Source organism: Cajanus cajan, chromosome 3, assembly GCF_000230855.2.
Source record: "Cajanus cajan strain Asha chromosome 3, NIPB_CcT2T_4, whole genome shotgun sequence".
Taxonomy (NCBI): domain Eukaryota; kingdom Viridiplantae; phylum Streptophyta; class Magnoliopsida; order Fabales; family Fabaceae; genus Cajanus; species Cajanus cajan.
The window spans coordinates 72,029,394-72,049,556 of NC_138519.1; the positions used below are offsets into that span (position 1 = coordinate 72,029,394).

Sequence of the window (20,163 nt, forward strand, 5' to 3'; positions counted from 1 at the left end):
AAGAGTCCATTAAAATCCACTGGTATTCATTTGAGATTTTTTACAACTTAAAAACAATCCATTGGTATTCAAAAATTTAAGGATTTTAAAGGATTGTTGTGTGAGAGGGATTTTGAAAGACTTTCTAGTGTTATCTATAAATACCAGATTCATAAAACAATCCCATCCAAACCCATCGGATTTTGAAGGATTGTTTGAAATGATTTTTCAAGTGTTTTAAGAATTTTCAAGTGAGTTTTTCATCTTTTTTTTCTATGCTCCTGTCTTCTCCATTTTTTCTCTACTAATAATACTACACTATTGTTCATTGCTCATATATAATACTATTCTCATACCATTCTCCTATTTTGTGAAACTCTAATATGTAAATGATAGTGTCATTGACTTGTTTTATTTTTCTGTTCGTTCTCTTTAATTGACTTACTTTATTTTATTCTATGTAGTTGAATTTGTTCCTTTATATAACACAAAAAAATACTTGAAATTTTAACTTTTAAGTGGTAATTTTTTTTATGACACACGTTAAGAAAAGAAAAAGGTGAAAGATGAAATTGATATCATAATCTCAACAATATATATATATATATATATATATATATATATAAGATGAATTTGTTAGGGTTTTTGTGAGTAGAATGAGATAAAAATGGATCTTAGTAGGGGGAAGAACCCTCTTAGCATAAAAATTGTGAATTCTCTCTTTCCCTTGAATTTGTTACTCTTATCCCTCCTCCTTTTATGACTCAACAATTATTTTATTTTATTTACTATGAATTTTTCTTTTTTCTTTTTATATTATGAAATTAAGATTTTTTATATTTTAAAAAAAGAAAATTAACATAAGACATTGCAATATCTAATTTTTTAGGGTTTAGGATTTATGCCTTCATTAACTTATTTTTTAAAAAAGAAAATATTGTTAAAATATTTGTTAGAATAATTTATATTTATAAATATCGTTAAAAATTATCATATATATATATATATATATATATTCTCTATATCTAAATACTTCTGTTTATATAAAAAAAATTATATATCTAAATATTTTTTCAGTATCGAATATACTAATTTTTTTATATAAAAAATTATCTTATGTTTCTATATTTTCGTTTTTACATTTTTTTTATAATAACTGAGGTATTTGATCCATTTGGATAGCAAAAATATATTCGATCTTGTATGATGGTGTGCTTCTAAAAATAATAATATAATTTTATTGATTTTGTCTATTATCCGTAATTATTTATATAACTATTTTTTAACATATATTGTTTTAGTAATTCAAATGGGAGATTCACAAGGAAATAATAAAGAAAAATGAAAAGAGAAAGAAAACTATGAAGCTTGGATTAAGGATGATTCCGATGAATTGTTACAATTGATAGTGGATGCTATAAAAAGAGGATAGAATATTATAGAGAATTATTATTATTATTTATCTAGACATTATTTTTTTTATTTATTATTTTTATCTTTGACGCTTTTTAAATTTGAATGTATAATTTTTTTTAAATCTTATCAAATGTCAAAACTCCACAAAATCCCACAGAATCCATTAAAATCATAATTTAAAAGTCTTGCAGAATCCATTAAAATCCTGATTTTAAGTCTTGTAGAATCTTGCAAAATCTTAAAAGTCATGAAAATCCTGCAAAGTCTTTTAAAATCCGCAGGATTTTTTTTAACTAAAAAAGTCCTTTAAAATCTTAATCCAATACACCCCCCTTAGGTTCTTACAGACATTTTAGTATTGGTTGCTTTGCAATTTAAACAATTGTATAGTTCATTTAATATTTCAGTATTTTTATGTTAAACAACTAATTTTTTTAATATATATATATGTAATGCATTTATATTTAAATTTTGTCACAATATTGGAATTAGTTTTGCTCGTATTACTTTTCTTCCTTATGTTTCTTATTCTGATTTTATTTTTTTTAGGCATATTAGAATCAATACGAGTTTCTTAAAAATAACGCTCACTTACATTTTTTTTCATCTATATTTTTCAAATTTATGGATTTTATTCCTTAATTTTCAAAGTTTCGCGTATGATCATAATGAAATTATATATGAAAATTTAGGTTCATATATAATTTCTAGTCGGGTCAGGATAGGGATGACAAAAATATACCCATTCGCGAGTATTTATAGATAAAATTTGTTATGAATAATAAATGAATAGGTTAATTAGGTACCCGTAAATAATGAGAACGGATAATTTTTTACCCATTTATAAATGAGGCAGGAGCGAATATGATGATATCCATACCCGTGGGTACCCATTTAATAATATCTTAATTATCCTAATTATCCTTGTATCACATAATCCTAAAATTACACTCTCTCATCCTATTTTCTTACAAAAGTGAGGTTGATGAATAAGTTACCAACATGTATTAAGCATGTTATAGAATTATATTGGCTGTAATTTGATTAATTTTTTAACTTTGATTGGACCAATAAGATTTATGTATTTTAAGTTGTTTACTTTCGTTTGGAATTATGAGATTGAATTATTGTAACTTTGTTACGAGACTTTAATTTACTTGTGAGATTGATATATCTTAAGTTATTGATTATCTTACATTTTTATTATTATTTCAACAAAATTAACGTTAAATACAAGTTCAAAATTAATATTAAATTTTTATTTTTAATATTTTAATGACATTAAATATAAATTTAAAATTATTTGTAATATAATATTTTTAATTTCTTAAAAAATTTATAAATATCCATGGATATCCGTGGGTATTCAAGAAATTCATGAATACCCGCTTAATGGATACCCGCACAGATATGGGATGGGTAAGGGATCAATTTTTATCCAGCGAGGTGGGGGCAGATTTACTATTACCCGCTCCCATGGGGCCCCATTGTCATCCCTAGGTCAGAATAATCTTTACTCACTTTCAATCCAACAATTAACTAATCACACAAGCGAGTTTATTTCTAATTGATTGGTTTGATTCACCTATAATTAAAATATAATAAAATTATTATATTTCAATGAATAAAATTAAATTTTTTATTTTAATAATATTTTATTTTATATTTATATTTGAACCAATTAATGACTTGATAAAAAAGTGATTTTTATTAAAAAAATAGAAAAAAAATAAAAACATTATTTAATTTTTTAAAAAAACTTATTGAATTAACTTATTTAACATATCAACCTATAATGAGTCGAGTTGAGTTGAAATTTTTTGACTCACAAAAAAGTTGAGGTTTATAAAAAAATTATAGACTTAAATGTATGTTTTGTGTATTTTAAAACAAAAATATAGGCTTAAATACATTTTTGATCACTTAAATATTATAATTGTGTGATTTTAATCCCTCAAGTATTGCAAGTGTAAACTTTTGGTTCTTCAAATTTTAATTAAGTAATTTTAGTTTTGCAAGTACCACAATTATGTGATTTTTAGTCATTAAAGTATCAAAATTATACAATTTTTAATCTATTTAAGTTACATATATTATTAATTTTATTAACAATAGATAGATATCATCTAATATATGAATAAAATATCTAACTTAAATAGATAAAAAATTATATACTTGATAGATTAAAATCATACAATTTTTATACATGATAAATTAAAATTGTCCAATTAAAATCTTGAGGATCAAAATTGTACAATTATAATACACAATTATGCAAAAAAAATATAAATAAAATAAAAGTGAGCAGTTAACAATTAGAATTTGACCAATTTTTAAATAATTATAATTATAAGAGTAGTTTTTAAAATTGTGGAGAGAAAGAATAATTTGAGAAGTAGTTATTTACAGGGACAAAATTATCCAAAAATGTATATACCAAATAAAATAAAGAAATTTTCTTTTAATAGAATAGATATTATAATTTAATAAGAGAAAAGAAATTAATTTTTCTTTTTTTATTTCTAAATCCAAATTAATAAAAAATTTACTCAAGCTTTTCTCATTTTCTCTTTTGTCTTTTTTTTTTATCCTTCCTTAGTTTGTACTTAAAAATACGTAAAATATGTTGGAATTCAAATAAGGCCTCACATAAAAAAAATAATAAAAAAAAATAACTTATAAAATACACATATTTCAATAATTAAGAGATTTTTTAGGTGATAATCAAAAGTAAAATCGTGAGAATTTATGTTTAAAACAGACAATATCTCATTATTGTGAAGTTGTTTATAAAATAAAAGGCTTGAGAGTCATAAAATATACCCATCAAAATATACACGTGGAAAATGGAAAATACTATTATACTAGTATATGTAACTTCTATTGTGACGTGGACGTGTGTGGTGTGTTAGATGGAATACAACGCAGAACTGAACATGCGGTGATTTCTTTTCTTAACTATAGAAAGCGTAAATAACTAGTTCACGTGAACTCAATAGTAACATAGTAATTTTCAAGCAAAGAAAACATGGTTTTTAAAAAAAAAAATAGAAAGAAAAAGAATATAACTGGGATGCATATTTGAGAAGGAAAATGTGATATAATTTTATTCTATAATTACTATTAAGGCACGTACATCCATGAGCTTTTGGTCCAAAACTAAAAGCATTTTGTTGTCTCCCTAGATCAATTTGCTTTTAAATCTTTGCTCATATCTCACAGCACAGCACTATAAATTCAGCAAAAGCAGAGACAAAGAATCTTCCGGGATGCAGCACTATGTAATAGGGACAAAATTAAAACAGAGAAAAAGCAAGGAATTTAAATCTTTATACACTTTATCAATACTATGCTAAATTTACAAATTTAAGTTGTCAATGGATGCCAGCAAGTTCATCCACAAGCTCATTTAACAAGTAATCAAAAATTTCTGACTCTAAATCTGCACTTATACCACCTAAATCACCTTGTTTATTCGTCCATATATGTTTCTGATTTGATGCAGCCAATTCATCATCAACTATTCGGCAAACTTCACTACAAATATCTATATAATCTTGGACCTTCTTCTCTTTTTTCTTTGACCCTTCATTTTTGTTGTTGTTGTTGTCAATTGCCTTATCCTTCTTCTCATCAATCACTAAGTTATCATCAGAATTCACAGGAATGTGCTGATCACTTTCAAGCTTTGGTGACAACTTTCTCCTTGAACTCAAATCAACTGCAAAAGAATGTACCCATGCATTTAGTTGAGTTGAAATTCCTTTAAGAAACTTCAAAAGTTGAACATAATCTATTGAGTTAACAAAGTGTGTACTAATGAGATTTGATTATGTAAAGTTAAAATTAATCTTAATGTAAAGTGATTCAATTTGAATAAACACGTGAACATTTATTTACCTAAAATCATGTTAACAGGTATTCTTGATGTTGGATGATTTAACATGAATTTAAACACTATGGTGAAAGCAAAGTGTAATTCAAATTATCAAAGGAAACAAACCTGTTCCACAAAGTTCACGCTCAAAATCAAGGACAGAAACAGGGCTTGAATCTTCTGACTTACAATCAACTTCTACTTTGTTTTCTGTTTGACAAATTGTTTTCTTCTTCTTCCTTCTCCTCCTCTTCTGTTTTTCACCTACCGCCACTTCCTTGCCCTTCATGTTCTGTGACAATTTCACTGCTTCATAATCAAAACCCTTCTTCTTTTCAAATGAAGCCTTGGAAGTACGCATAGTGTTGGTGATTTCTTTGAGTTTACCATCACTTCCAACATTCCCACAAGACACATGAGACACCCTTTTTCCCCCAAGTTTCCGTACCTTCTCATCACACACCTTTTCTCTTTTGTTTTCCCTCAACTCACCTCTTTCTGATCTCACTTTCTGCTTCAATTCTTCACAACCCTGTTCTCTCTTTCTCCCACTGGACTTGAATTCCCTACTCTCACCCTTACCTTCAAAACTAAGCACCAAAAACTTGTCACTTTCATGCAAAAGAAAAGTCGGAGGCTCCCTAAAAGACAAGGTGGACTTAACCCTCTTATGCAAAACCTCCATTCCATTGAATTCTCCCAAACAGTCCACAGAATTCATGGATCTGCTTCGAGAAAGTGAATTTGGTTTTGATCCACAAGGCATCTCAATTGATTCCAAACCCATTAACCTTGCCACTATCCCAGGAGTAGTAATAGTAGTAGAAGTAGTACTAGTCTCAACATTTTGCTTACCCTTCAAGTTTTGATCTTTGTCAAGTGAATCAAGTTCTCTAGTTTGGTCTCTTGGAAGGCCATCAGAGCAAAGAATCTTGCGCAAGATGGAAGTGAGACACCCTGAAGAGGTGCTTTTGGAGGTGCACATAGTTGGTTCCAAGCTTGTGATGGATGAAGATGAAGATGATGGGGATGCATGAGAAGAAGTTGAGAGCTTCTTCATGTTTTGAATGATCTAGGAAACAAAAGAGACAGATAAAGTGAAAAGAAAAGCAGTAAACTAAATTTAAAAAAACAAAAAGAGAAGGGAATTGGGGTGTTGGAATCTCAAACTTCCAATGATAAAGGCCTTGTTTCCAAAGAGAAAAGGGCAATGGGAATTGGGAAGACACAAAAGTAAGTTTTGAATTTTGCTACATCAGGGTAGAAGAAAAGGGTGGCGGGCTTTGCATTTGAATGTGAGAAAGAGCAGGTAAGTGGTGTGTGGTGTGATATGATGAGTGAGAGACATTATATATATCCAACTCTTATGATCACATAATTATTAACTAATTTTTTCATAACATATTATAAAGTTTTATTAATTTTTATACAGACTAAAAACTTAAATACACATCATTATGATAAAAAATAATGATTTAAAAGTATCTAATAATTTCTGCTGGTGTAATGGGGCGTGGTGTATTCTCTCTATACCTCATTACTTTTGCACGTTCCATTGCCACATTGACATATAACCCAGTGGGTTGTCTCCACGCGCGTTGTAAAGTCTTTTTTTGTGCCAAATTTGTGGATAGCTTCCCGGTTTTAAGCAAACAGTGAAAGGCTCTTGGGGCGCGTTAAGGCAACACTTTTGCCACCTTGTTTGAAGTTGAAAGTACTTGAGACACTAGAAAAGGAAAAGCATGTGAAGTGAGCAGTGAGGTTCTCCATTTGGATGTGGTTTTTAGCAATTTTACTTTGGACAGAAAGTGAGGGGTGAGGATTGGACCTCAATGCTGTAACCGAGGAACTGATCATGTCTATTTGTCATTTTGTGTGGAGGATGAGACATTGTCATTTTGTGTCATCTCTTTTCTCTTGTTTTAGTCAGATGATCACTATGGAACTGATGATGTCAGTGGTATTAGGAATTTCTTTTGGGTTCTGCAGCCTGACTCATATGGTTGTGTTTCTTCCAATTACATACTCACAAATTTCCAGAAATTATTGGTTTCTTTCATTAAGCATTACGAAATCATAAAAGTATTTAATACTTGTACCAAAACAAATGATCTATATATGTACCCACTTATTCACCTGGTTTCTGTCAAATACGTGACTTTACTTTTTCTTTTTAATATTTATAGTCTACCAAAAAATCATAATATTTGAAGACGGTAAAAACACGATTAGATAATATCTATTGATTTTGAAAAAAATTAAAATTTACTCAAATGTTAAAAAAAAATTGTGTTTGAATATGCTATATAACTGTGATGCACACCAATGAAAACAATTATAAGTTGTTTTTACGTTAATTTTGATATCATCTTCATCTCAATACGAATTATGGATGAATAAATAAATATGCATTAAAGACATTTCTAACATTGATTTTTCTTTTGACTTTATCAATGTTAATAAATCAACTAAGAATAGTGGATACAACTCTGATGCACACAAACGGAAACAACTATTAATAATTTAAAAACCCACTTTATTTTTTTTATTCAACTACATAAAAAATTTGATGCATTTTTTTATCACATTTTATTTAACCATATTATTTTTACAATATCTTTATTTTCAAACCCGATACCAATATATAAATCAAATAATTGACCAAGTACTTTGTAATTTCATCTCAAAATTCCTTATTAATCTGAATAACTCCAATTTATATTAGTATAATGAACAAACAACAATAATAAAAAATTAAAAGATTAATAATATCGATAACTTTTATTTAAAATATTACCTTCATCAAAACAACCCACACAAATAAGTTCAATAATAATATCATCAGATGATGACAATCATTTATTTGATCTTCACTTGATTTGTCACCTTTTTGAAATGAAAAAGAAACATAATAATCTTGATCTTCTTCTTTTGTCATATTTTCCAAACATTAAAATTATTGTTCATTAACCAGGCAAAGTGCCAAATTTTGTAATGGAATTGAAGATATACTTTCAACACCAATTTCAATGTATAATTTCGTTATTGATAATTTTTTTTAGCTTTGAAACATGTCTATCATGCACCACCGAATGTTATCATCATCACTTAATTTCATTACTTCATATTTATTTTCAGCTAAAAAATAATGTTATAAAGATAATATAACTTGATCCTTTCTTAGACAATTTAATCTTTTATTTCTTTTCAAAACATCTAAAAATACACCGCATTTAATATAAATTTCTTTCTTTGGACCATTAAATATAATACCATTTAGACTTCAAAAATTCTAATATAAAAACACCCATAATTTCATCCATAATATCCTAGTATCTACAAGATAAAAATAAAAAAAAAAGACCCAAATTTAAACTATTAACAACAATTAATTTTAATAAAATGTATCATATTCTTACCATTCAGTCTTACAAATAAACATACATAACTTACAATGTGGTGGAAAGTTTATATAAAGAACCACAACGTCAATTTTTTTTAAAGATAATATTCCCTCACTTGGGGACAATGTCACTACAAGAAAAAAAGAGAGTAAATAAACATGATATTATTGGACAAAGCATCATTACAAAAATAAACAAAATTGATCCTTCACTTAAGACTGTGACACTAGAAGAAATTATTTTTTTTAAAAGTTAATCCTTCGGTAAATTCTCTGATAGATCACTAGTACAAGTGGTGTATGGGTGCACCATGAATATTTACCATTAGATGCATTTAATCTTACTAATTATCATACACCCTATCACACAAGGTCTAAGTTTCTGAATTTTTTAATAAAATAATTTTTAAAAAAAATTTACCCAAAAAAAACATCTGTTCGAATTTATTTACGAATTGGCACACGTCAGTGTTCACCTTCAGAACGGGTCGTTCCAGATGAAAAAAATAACACATACGAATGGACTAGAACGGCCCGTTCCAGATTCAAAAATAACACAATGGAAGTTGAACCAGAACGGGCCGTTCTACATTCGGAACGGGCAGTTCTACATTCAGAACGGGCCGTTCCAGATGAAAAAAATAACACATAACGAATAAACCAGAATGACCCGTTCCAGTTTCGAAAATAAAAAATGACCAGTTAAACCAGAACGGGCTGTTCTGAATTCGGAACGAGCCGTTCTAACTACATATTTGTCATACAAACTTTTTTTAAGCAAAATAATATTTTTTTTCATTATACTAAATTACATTTAAAATTTAAGTATAGTATTTCAATTGATAATGTTTTTCTATTAGAATTAGAGATTTACATTAATTATATGCGTAAATTTCTAATTCTAATTAGAAAATAAAACCAAACAAAATTTTCTACTATAAATATAATATTCTCTCATTTAAATCATTGCTAAAATTTGTTAGTTTTACTCTTACATCTCGACATTTTCCTCTTAAAAAAATTATGTTAACAAATATTATTGGGCCTAGTTTTGGGCTTCGTGGGACTTTGGGGTTTTGACTACTTCAGAGCTTAGTGAGCCCAATGGATTTGGTGGGCCTAGGGTTCTCTTTGCTTGAGCTTTACATGGATGACCACCTTTCTCATATATTTGGTAGTATAGGAATTTATATTGTTTGGTCTTGTATTATGGGTCTTAGTATAAGACTTTTTGGGTTTTAAGCTTATTAAGCCTAGTTTTGGGCTTCATGGGCCTTTGGACTTTGGACTGCTTTTGAGCTTAGTGAGCCCAATGGGTTTGGTGGGCCTAGGGTTCTCTTTACTTGGACTTTACATGGATGACCACCTTTCTCATATATTTGGTAGTATAGGAGTTTATATTGTTTAGTCTTGTATTATGGGCCTTAGTATAAGACTTTTTGGGTTTTAAGCTTATTGGGCCTAGTTTTGGGCTTCATGGGCCTTTGGGCTTTTGATTGCTTCTGAGCTTAGTGAGCCCAATGGGTTTGGTGGGCCTAGGATTCTCTTTACTTGGGCTTTACATGGATGACCACCTTTCTCATATATTTGGTAGTATAGGAGTTTATATTGTTTGGTCTTGTATTATGGGTCTTAGTATAAGACTTTTTGGGTTTTAAGTTTATTGGGCCTAGTTGTTTGGTGGGCCTAGGATTCTCTTTACTTGGGCTTTACATGGATGACCACCTTTCTCATATATTTGGTAGTATAGGAGTTTATATTGTTTGGTCTTGTATTATGGGCCTTAGTATAAGACTTTTTGGGTTTTAAGTTTATTGGGCCTAGTTTTAGGCTTCATGGGCCTTTGGGCTTTTGACTGCTTCTGAGCTTAGTGAGTCCAATGAGTTTGGTGGGCTTAGGGTTCTCTTTACTTGAGCTTTACATGAATGACCACCTTTCTCATATATTTGGTAGTATAAGAGTTTATATTGTTTGGTCTTGTATTATGGGCCTTAGTATAACACTTTTTGGGTTTTAAGCTTATTGGGCCTAGTTTTGGGCTTCATGGGCCTTTGGACTTTTGATTGCTTCAGAGCTTAGTGAGCCCAATGAGTTTGGTGGGCCTAGGATTCTCTTTACTTAGGCTTTACATGAAAGACCACCTTTCTCATATATTTGGTAGTATAGGAGTTTTTATTGTTTGGTCTTGTATTATGGGCCTTAGTATAAGACTTTTTGGGTTTTAAGCTTATTGGGCCTAGTTTTGGGCTTCATGGGCCTTTGGACTTTTGATTGCTTCAGAGCTTAGTAAGCCCAATGGGTTTGTGGGCCTAGGGTTCTCTTTACTTGGGCTTTACATGAAAGACCACCTTTCTCATATATTTGGTAGTATAGGAGTTTATATTGTTTGGTCTTGTATTATGGGCCTTAGTATAAGACTTTTTGGGTTTTAAGCTTATTGGGCCTAGTTTTGGGCTTCATGGGCCTTTGGACTTTTGATTGCTTCAGAGCTTAGTGAGCCCAATGGGTTTGGTGGGCCTAGGGTTCTCTTTACTTGAACTTTACATGGATGACCACCTTTCTCATATATTTAGTAATATAGGAGTTTATATTGTTTGATCTTGTATTATGGGCCTTAATATAAAACTTTTTGGGTTTTAAGCTTATTGGGCCTAGTTTTGGGCTTCATGGTCCTTTGGGCTTTTGATTGTTTCAGAGCTTAGTGAGCCCAATGGGTTTGGTGGGCCTATGGTTCTCTTTACTTGGGCTTTACATGGATGACCACCTTTCTCATATATTTGGTAGTATAGGAGTTTATGTTGTTTAGGTTTGTATTATGGGCCTTAATATAAGACTTTTTGGGTTTTAAGCTTATTAGGCCTAGTTTTGGGCTTCATTCATAGGATGCTTGATGTCATTGAGGAAGGGGCTTCATATCTCACTCACGCTTAGCACCAAACTACCCGCACCTAATGTGATTGAGGCAAAAAGTCTCCTATTCTCTCGTGTCTGATATGACAAAACTCACGTCCGACCATAATTAGGCAGAGGGCCTTTGTCTAACTCATGTTTAATGCCACATACATTAGCACCCAATGCAAATCCAAACAGAAAATGAGTATCTCTCCTCACACTAGGTGTCATTAATCAACGCCTAATGTTTGTGGCATTGGCAACAAAACGACGAAAGTCTATGTACCTTAAAAGCAATTAAACTAATATAAACCAAATTTAAAAATATTTGTTAACATCATTTTTTTAAGAGGAAAATGTCGAGATGTAAAACTAAAACTAACAAATTTTTGAAATGATTTGAATGAGAGAAAATTATATTTATAGTAGAAAATTTTGTTTGGTGTTATTTTCTAATTAAAATTAGAAATTTACGCATATAATTAATGTAAACCTCTAATCCTAATAGAAAAACATTATCAATTGAAAAAGTATACTTAAATTTTAAATGTAATTTAGTAGAATGAAAAAAAAATTATTTTGCTTAAAAAAAGTTTTTATGACAAATATGTAGTTAGAACGGCCCGTTCCGAATTTAGAACGGCCCGTTCTGGTTTAAGTGGTCATGTGTTATTTTTGAATCTGGAACGGGCCGTTCTGGTTTGGAACGAGCCGTTCTTGTCCATTCATCATGGGTTGTTTTTTCATCTGGAACGGTCGGTTCTGATTTCATAACGAGCCATTCTGAACATGAATACCGAAGAGTGACAGTTGCGTAAATAGATATTTTTTGGGTAAATTATTTTTTTTTAAAATTATTTTAATAAAAAATTCGGAAACTTAAATCTTGTGTGATAGGGTGTATAATAAGCTATTAGATTAGATGCATCTAATGGTAAAGATTCATGGTGCATGATGCACCACTTGTAAAACTGGTCTATCGAAGACTTCACCTAATCCTTTTTAAGTGATAGTGCTACCATACATATATATATATATATATATATATATATATATATATATATATATATATATGTATGTATATATATATATATCCCATACTAGGGGATAACAGCACCAATTGTTTAAATAAAAAATGATCTTCACTTGAAGTCAACAATACTTGTTTTAAATTAGTTAACATAAATGTTACTTCAATAGAGATTATCATTGACGCTAACGACTTATTAAAGTGAGAATAAGTTTCAAAAATAATTTTATTTATGTAATTAATTTTTATATTAACCCTGCTAGTTGGGTAAAAAGCCTTGTTCTGGAGCCGAAATTACTTTAGCTAAGAATTGTATTTTTTTTCTTGAACATTATACTGAAGATGCTAAATATATTATGTATATACCATATTTAGATATTTTTACAGTTGGCATAGTGAAAGAATAAGTAAGATTCCAAACGTTTGTGGTTATCTTCCAACAACAACTCTGTTTGTGAGGGAAAGGCCTCATTGTGACACTAACTGCGTCATTAGCCCCAGCTTTTAGAGTAGCCTTTGCAGCTTCCAGGAACCCTCAAGGAAGAACTATGTCTATGATCTGCATGTTGATTTTCTTACAGAATCTTTTTGCTTGTACCTTACATGTTCTCCCTGTATCAATATTATGCTTTGAATAAATACAATATTTTAAACTTAAAAAATCCACTCGAGAAAATTTCATAAGCATATATATCTATTGTGCATCTTACTTGGAAGCATTTTCTAACCTTCAGAGGAATATATGAAAACAAAAGGCAGATACTACTATGAATTGAAGCTCAAGCTATGCTGTAGAAGAGTCATGATAAGTGATATCTCAATTTTTGTGCATGTATATTATTTAAGCCTTACATTAATTTGGTATCTATGGCATTCTTCTCTAAGGGGCTACTTGCATTAAAAAAATTACACAGAACAAAAAATTGTTGACATAAGTATTAATTACAGTGCATGTGTTTCTTAATTAAAGACTGATGTTTAATTTTTAACTCAAGTAAAGAGTCGTGAATGTAGGTATTATTTTAATCCTAAATAGGTCAATTGGGTAGGAGAAACATATATCTTCTAATTATAAAAAAAAAAAAATTTACAGAGAGACATGGATGACATAAGTGAACAACTATCTTAATAGTTAGTCACAATTGATGCTAACTCTCAAGATCCAGAGGCTAATTAACAAATAAGCTATAGTAATTTAAATTTTCTATTCAAGGATATGTATAAGAGTAGTGCAGTTCATTTTAGGTGGGCTAGAATGTTGTTTGAGGTGTCACCTCCAATTTATGTTGTAGGTATGGTACACTTGCAAGGAAAGTTTATAATAAAAGTTAAGGACTGTATCATAGGTATTATGCTATATATGTACTTTGGACAAATGTGCTAAGCTCTGGAATTAATGACTTACATCTTTAGTAAAATAGAATACTTGTGTTAGATGGTCATAAGAGATAAATTTAGAAAAAAAGGGTCAAGTTCAAAGGAATAGGAAGACATTATCAAATATTGATGAAAAAGATCAAAAAATGGGAAATTCTTTGTTGCAGGGTGTTTCCATATTACATGCTTCAGAAATTATACATTATGAATAGATATATATCTTAAAGAAAATGCTCAAGAAGTACTATTAACATTTCTCATTACATGAGTGTTAGGTCATAAGTCTTGACCACCAGTAAACACCTCAAATTCAGGTCTAGAGCAGAAGCTATTATTTGTAAATTCTTCTTTTCATTTTCAATGTGCATTTCTGAACGCCTCTACCAACAGCAGCATGTTGCGCTACATCAGATACAGCAAATGGCTAACACTAATAATTTTAGAAAAAAAACCACCCCGTATGTTCTTCCCCATTCAAAGTTAATATAAGATTTTTAATATATCTTTTACGTTCAGATTAGATATCTCTTGAAGTTTTACCAGGACTGAATAATGACCTGATAATGAATAACATAATAAATATAACAATAATCAATAATCAATCATTAGAATATAAATTTTGATATATTCTAATATTATTTTAAAAAAATAATCGAAATATAACTATGTCCTACTAAATCAGTTAATAAGATAAAAATTTTCTTCATTTGCATTAATCTAATTATATTACTAATGAATGTAAGATTTCCAACAATCACTCTTCCTAGGATCTATTTGAATGGTTAGATCTGGACATTACTACCCGTAAGCTATTTCCTAAAATTATTTGGAAGAACAATATTTTAGTCGACGAATTTCAAATGCTCTTAGATATTAGTCTCTAAATCGAAAGCAGTTAAAAGGATCTTGAGGAAATAAATTGATTAAAATTACGTTAGTTTAAAATTCAATAGTATGTGTAACTAAAATCATAATATTAATATAAATTTAGTTATTATAATTTTTTTTAAATAATTATTTATTATTACATAGACTCATTTAATATTTGTTTAGTTTCAAAAATTATAATGTGGCCGTGTTTAATTATTTGCGATATGATAAAAAAATGATGGAATTATATTTAATATAAATGTTGTATTTTGTACCGTCCAGGTCGAACTCCGAGTTGACCTTCTGCTCGGACAATACCCGACCAGGCTGCCCGGTTACAAGCCTTCTCGCCTTACAGGCTCAAGGCTGGAAGGCAAGTATACTGTCCAGGTCAAAATCCGATTAGGCTTTCTTCTCGGGTATTTCCCGACTAGTGTATCAGGCCACAAGCCCTCTCGCCTTCTCGGCTTAGGGCTAGAAGGCAAGTGTGCCGTCCAGGTCAAAATCTGACCTCCACCTCTATTCGGCAGTAGGGCGACCATGCCTACTCGGCACTAACCCAATCGAGAGCTCAGCACAGACCTAGTCGGTCATGACTCAACTCGACCTGGGGAACTCGACTCCTCTTGCCTATAATGACTAAGGAGACTACTCGGCATTAATTCGACTGGGTCCTCGGCGCGGACCCAGTCAGTCAGAACCCGACTAGACTTATCCCCTTTTACCCCGCACCATCAAGATAAGAACGGTTAGGGAAATCCCGTCATTCTCGGGGCCCAAGAGGCCCGTGAACGACGTACCATAAAACCCAAAACCCTAGAGTTGAGAAGGCATATTACACTTTTGAATGCTCTGGCTTTGAGGCACGATCTAGGAAAAAACCCTAGTTCACCTTTTGGCCGGAACATTTTGGCGCCCACCTAGGGCTACGGTGAAACTCTTCCTACGCCCCAAGAAACACAAAAAACCTACACTTTACCATGGCGAGAGGCGGAAACAACAACAACAACTCGCAACCACCAACCATGGAGGAGATGATGGCCATGATCAATGGCTTAAGGGAGGAGAATGCGCGATCCAGGGAGAGAGAGGAGGTCACTCAACGAGAAAACGAGGAGATCAGGAGACGAGCGGATGAGATGCAGGCCAGAATAGCAGCTAGTACCAGGACTGTGGAGGAGGACATCATGCTGGAGGTCCCTAGAGACTTTCGACCATTCTCGGAAGCCATAGAGGCCGAGATGATCCCTAGGGATCATCGGATACCACAGGTCGAACCCTTTGATGGAACGCAGGACCCCAGTCAACATTTGATGGACTTCCGGGCTCAAATGTTGATCTGTGGAGGAAGCATGGAAGTCCGCTGCAAGTTGTTCATGGGCACACTCAAGAAGGCGGCGTGATTGGTTTAGTGGCCTCCCTGATCGATCCATCACCGACTTTGACGTATTCAGTCGGCTGTTTATGGCTCAATTTGCTGCTAATAAGAAGAAGCCACCGATCACGTCGGATTTATTTGATCTTAAGCAGCAACGGGAGGAGTCATTGAAGGATTTTCTGCAGAGATTCAATGAGGTTGCTCTAAGGATAGCATCGGTGGATGAGAGAATGGCGGTCATCGCGTTTCAGAAAGGTTTGAGGTCCGGAGCCTTCGACATTGCACTCGAAAGGGCGAATTGCCAAACAATGTCGAAGGTGAGGGCTTTCGCCTTGAGCCACATCAAGACGGAGGAGAACCAGATCATTAAAAGGACAGCTGAGAACCGAGAAGCCGGGGGTAGCAATAAGGAGGGGAACAAGCATCTTCGACCACGATCAGACTGGAACAAACGACGAGACCGGTACAACGTGAAGGACGGCAATTACAGGCAGGCCGATCACGGTGGTCGGTCAAGGGGTGAGTGGACGCGCAGCAATGAAGAAGAGAAGTTCACTCCACTCACTGTACCTAGGCGACAGATACTCCACGATGTCAATAGCGCATCGTTGTTTGAGTTCCCGGCGGCGACGGAGCGTCAGTTGGGCCCTTTCAAAACCGATTGGTGTGAGTTCCATAGGGCTCACGGGCACTCAACTGAAAATTGTTTTGTTTTGGGAAGACAGATCGAGCGCTTGATCAAGGAGGGACGACTGAAGGAGTTTGTGGCGAGAAAGCAGGAGGGAAGCTCGTCAGATAGGCGACCCAGGCGCACGCAAGATGACACCAGGAGGGATAGGCGTAGAGAGAGAACTCCTCCCAGAGACGCGCCAACAAAGGTGTCGAAAGCCCATCAGCAACCCATCCATGGGGATTTCAACACCATCGCAGGAGGCTTCGCCAGCGGGGGGAACTACCTCGGCAGCCCGAAAAAGGTACACTCGGTCAGTGTTGACGGTGTCGGAGTTCAGGCGACCATCTCAGCCTGAGATTTCGTTCTCAGACACGGATTACGAAGGAGTAGCCCTTCATGAGGATGACCCCGTCGTCGTATCGGCGATTTTCATGGGGTACAATGTGAAGCGCGTGTTGATTGACCAGGGAAGTTCCGCAGACATTTTATTCTGGGAAACCTTTGAGGGGATGAAAATACCTAACGACCGACTAATTCCTTATGCAGGGACTCTAGTTGGTTTTGCAGGAGACCAGGTCATCGCAAGGGGATACGCCGATCTGGAGACGACCTTCGGCCAGGGAGCTCAGATGAAGACGGTGCTCGTTCGGTATTTGGTGGTCGATGCTCAGTCATCGTACAGTATTCTGATCGGTAGGCCGACTCTGAACAAGCTGGGAGCAATAGTGTCTACTCCCCATCTGAAGGTAAAGTACCCGTTGCCGAGTGGCGCTATGGGGGTTCTCAGGGTGGACCAGGAGGTTGCTCGGAAATGCTATGGGGATAGTTTAAAGGCGCGAAGGCGACTGTACACTAAGCAGGTAGAGAAGAAGGTCCACTCTGTCGAACTGGATCCTAGAATGGGTCAGTTCGACCACCGACCCGCCCCATCAGAAGACGTCAAAGAAGTGGAGGTAATGAAAGGGAGAAACGTGAAGATAGGTACCTCTTTGACTCCCGAAGACGAAGAGAAATTGGTGAGGGTCCTAAAGGACAATGTGTCAGCATTCGCATGGCACTCCAGCGACATGCCTGAAATTGATCCAAATTTCTTGTGCCACAAGCTAGCCATAGACCCTAGCGCGAAGGCAGTGATCTAGAAGAGAAGGAAGTTTGGCGAGGAAAAACGAAGAGCTATCGCGGAAGAGACGCAGAAGTTAGTGATGGCAGGACACGTCCGAGAAATCCAATATCCGACCTGGTTGGCAAACGTAGTCATGGTGCGCAAGAGCAGCGGGAAGTGGAGAATGTGTGCGGACTTCACCGACCTTAACAAGGCCTGCCCAAAAGACTCGTACCCGCTACCGAACATAGACTGCCTGGTGGATGGGGCATTGGGATACAAGTTGCTAAGCTTCATGGATGCCTACTCGGGGTACAACCAAATCCGAATGCATCCCGCAGACGAGGACAAGACCGCTTTTATAGCCGATCAAGCCAATTTCTGCTACAGGGTTATGCCGTTCGGTCTGAAGAACGCAGGGGCGACTTATCAGCGACTGATGGACAAAGTCCTTGTGAATCAGCTAGGGCGGAATGTGGAAGCTTATGTAGATGACATGGTGGTGAAGTCGGAAAGCGTCAGTCGGCTCTTTGGCGACTTGCAGAAATTGTTCGACACCATTGGCAAGTACCAACTCAAACTGAATCCTGAGAAGTGCTCTTTCGGTGTCCAGGCGGGAAAGTTCCTCGGTTTCCTGCTGACTCACCGCGGCATTGAGGCGAACCCTGACAAGTGTTCGAACATCATCAACATGAGGAGCCCATCCACCGTAAAGGAAGTCCAATAGCTAACTGGAAGAATGGCGTCGCTATCCCGATTTCTGTCTCGATCGACAGATAAAGCTTTGCCCCTCTTCCAGTGTCTGAAAAAGAATGACCGTTTTGCTTGGACAGCCGAGTGTGAAGAAGCTTTCACGGAGCTCAAAGAATCCCTAGCGTCGCCCCCGATTCTAACAAAGCCGAGACTGAACCTCCCGTTGCTAATCTATATATCGGCCTCCGCCCGAGCAGTCAGTTCCGTTCTTGTACAAGAGCGGGAAGGCTCCCAAGCTCCTATCTATTTTGTAAGTAGGGTATTACAGGGAGCCGAGACGAGATACCAGAGGATTGAAAAGCTAGCCCTAGCAATACTGATAACGGCGAGGAAATTGAGACATTATTTCCAGAGTCATGAGGTTGTCATCCGGACAGACTATCCGATTCGCCAAGTACTACAAAAACCCGATCTGGCTGGCCGAATGATGAAGTGGTCAGTCGAGTTATCAGAGTTCGCCATCAAGTATGAACCGAGAGGAGCAATCAAAGCTCAAGCATTAGCCGACTTCCTGATAGAATTGACCCCTCCAGCCGAGGAAGGCGCAATCACCGAAACCCAGTGGATTCTATCGGTGGACGGTGCTTCAAATCTAGGAGGAAGTGGAGCCGGGATAGTCTTAGAGGGACCGGGAGGAATACTATTAGAACAGTCACTACGTTTTGAGTTCCGAGCAAGCAACAACCAAGCCGAGTATGAGGCATTGCTAGCGGGGATGAGTCTGGCAAAGGAGATGGGGGCAACAAGTCTATCGGCTAGAAGCGATTCACAGTTGATCACCGGGCAGGTAGCGGGCACTTTCCAAGTGAAGGACCCTCAACTAGCCAAATACTTGGAAAAAGTTAAGCTTCTATCGGAGAATTTCCGAGAGTTCTCGCTCAACCACGTTCCGCGGGAGCAAAACTTGAGGGCCGATCTGCTCTCCAAGCTGGCCAGCACGAAGAAGCCGGGAGCCACTCGGTCGGTCATCCAAGAGACCTTAACACAGCCGAGTATTAACGAGCCACAGGGGAATGTTCTCTTCATCCAAGAGGAACTTGACTCATGGATGGGACCCTACATTGCGTACCTGACTCGGGGGGAATTGCCAGAAGACAAGAAAGAGGCCTCATTGATACAGAGGGAGTCAGCCATATTCGTGGTTATCAACGAGAGGTTGTATCGAAGAGGCTTCAGCTCTCCCCTTTTAAGGTGCTTGACCATGTCACAAGCGCAAAGAGTGATGGAGGAGATACACGGTGGAATGTGTGGAAGTCACATCGAGGGACGAGCATTAGTATACAAAGTGGCGAGGGCAGGCTATTTTTGGCCGAGTCTGAGAAATGATTGTGTCAATTGGGTCCAGAAATGTGATGGATGCCAAAGGCATGGTACCCTGCACCATTCCCCAGCTGAACGACTCCACTCAATTCT

General features: G+C 35.0%; 2 protein-coding genes across 2 annotated transcripts; one reads left to right on the forward strand and one right to left on the reverse strand.

Moving 5' to 3' along the window:
* Nucleotides 1-4,703: 4,703 nt before the first annotated feature.
* LOC109799971 (uncharacterized) lies at nt 4,704-6,607 on the reverse strand. The gene is made up of 2 exons (XM_020360644.3): nt 5,399-6,607; nt 4,704-5,116 (listed from the first exon to the last, which is right to left on the reverse strand). The coding sequence occupies exons 1-2, from the start codon at nt 6,330-6,332 to the stop codon at nt 4,770-4,772; spliced, it is 1,281 nt and encodes a 426-aa protein (XP_020216233.1). The 5' UTR covers nt 6,333-6,607; the 3' UTR covers nt 4,704-4,769.
* A 9,701-nt stretch (nt 6,608-16,308) lies between these two features.
* Nucleotides 16,309-18,034, forward strand: LOC145956452 (uncharacterized). Its single transcript, XM_083072051.1, has 2 exons — nt 16,309-17,196; nt 17,246-18,034. Exons 1-2 carry the CDS (start codon nt 16,309-16,311, stop codon nt 18,032-18,034), a joined length of 1,677 nt encoding a protein of 558 aa, XP_082928177.1.
* Nucleotides 18,035-20,163: the final 2,129 nt, after the last annotated feature.

What these genes read in the sequence shown, in the direction of transcription:
- LOC109799971 (XM_020360644.3), bottom strand. Translation starts at nt 6,332, where the DNA reads ATGAAGAAGCTCTCAACTTCTTCTCATGCATCCCCATCATCTTCATCT. An exon ending in GCGTGAACTTTGTGGAACAG is followed by an intron (nt 5,117 to 5,398) that starts GTTTGTTTCCTT and finishes ATTCTTTTGCAG; the next exon opens with TTGATTTGAGTTCAAGGAGA.
- LOC145956452 (XM_083072051.1), top strand. Translation starts at nt 16,309, where the DNA reads ATGGCTCAATTTGCTGCTAATAAGAAGAAGCCACCGATCACGTCGGAT. An exon ending in ACCTCGGCAGCCCGAAAAAG is followed by an intron (nt 17,197 to 17,245) that starts GTACACTCGGTC and finishes CGACCATCTCAG; the next exon opens with CCTGAGATTTCGTTCTCAGA.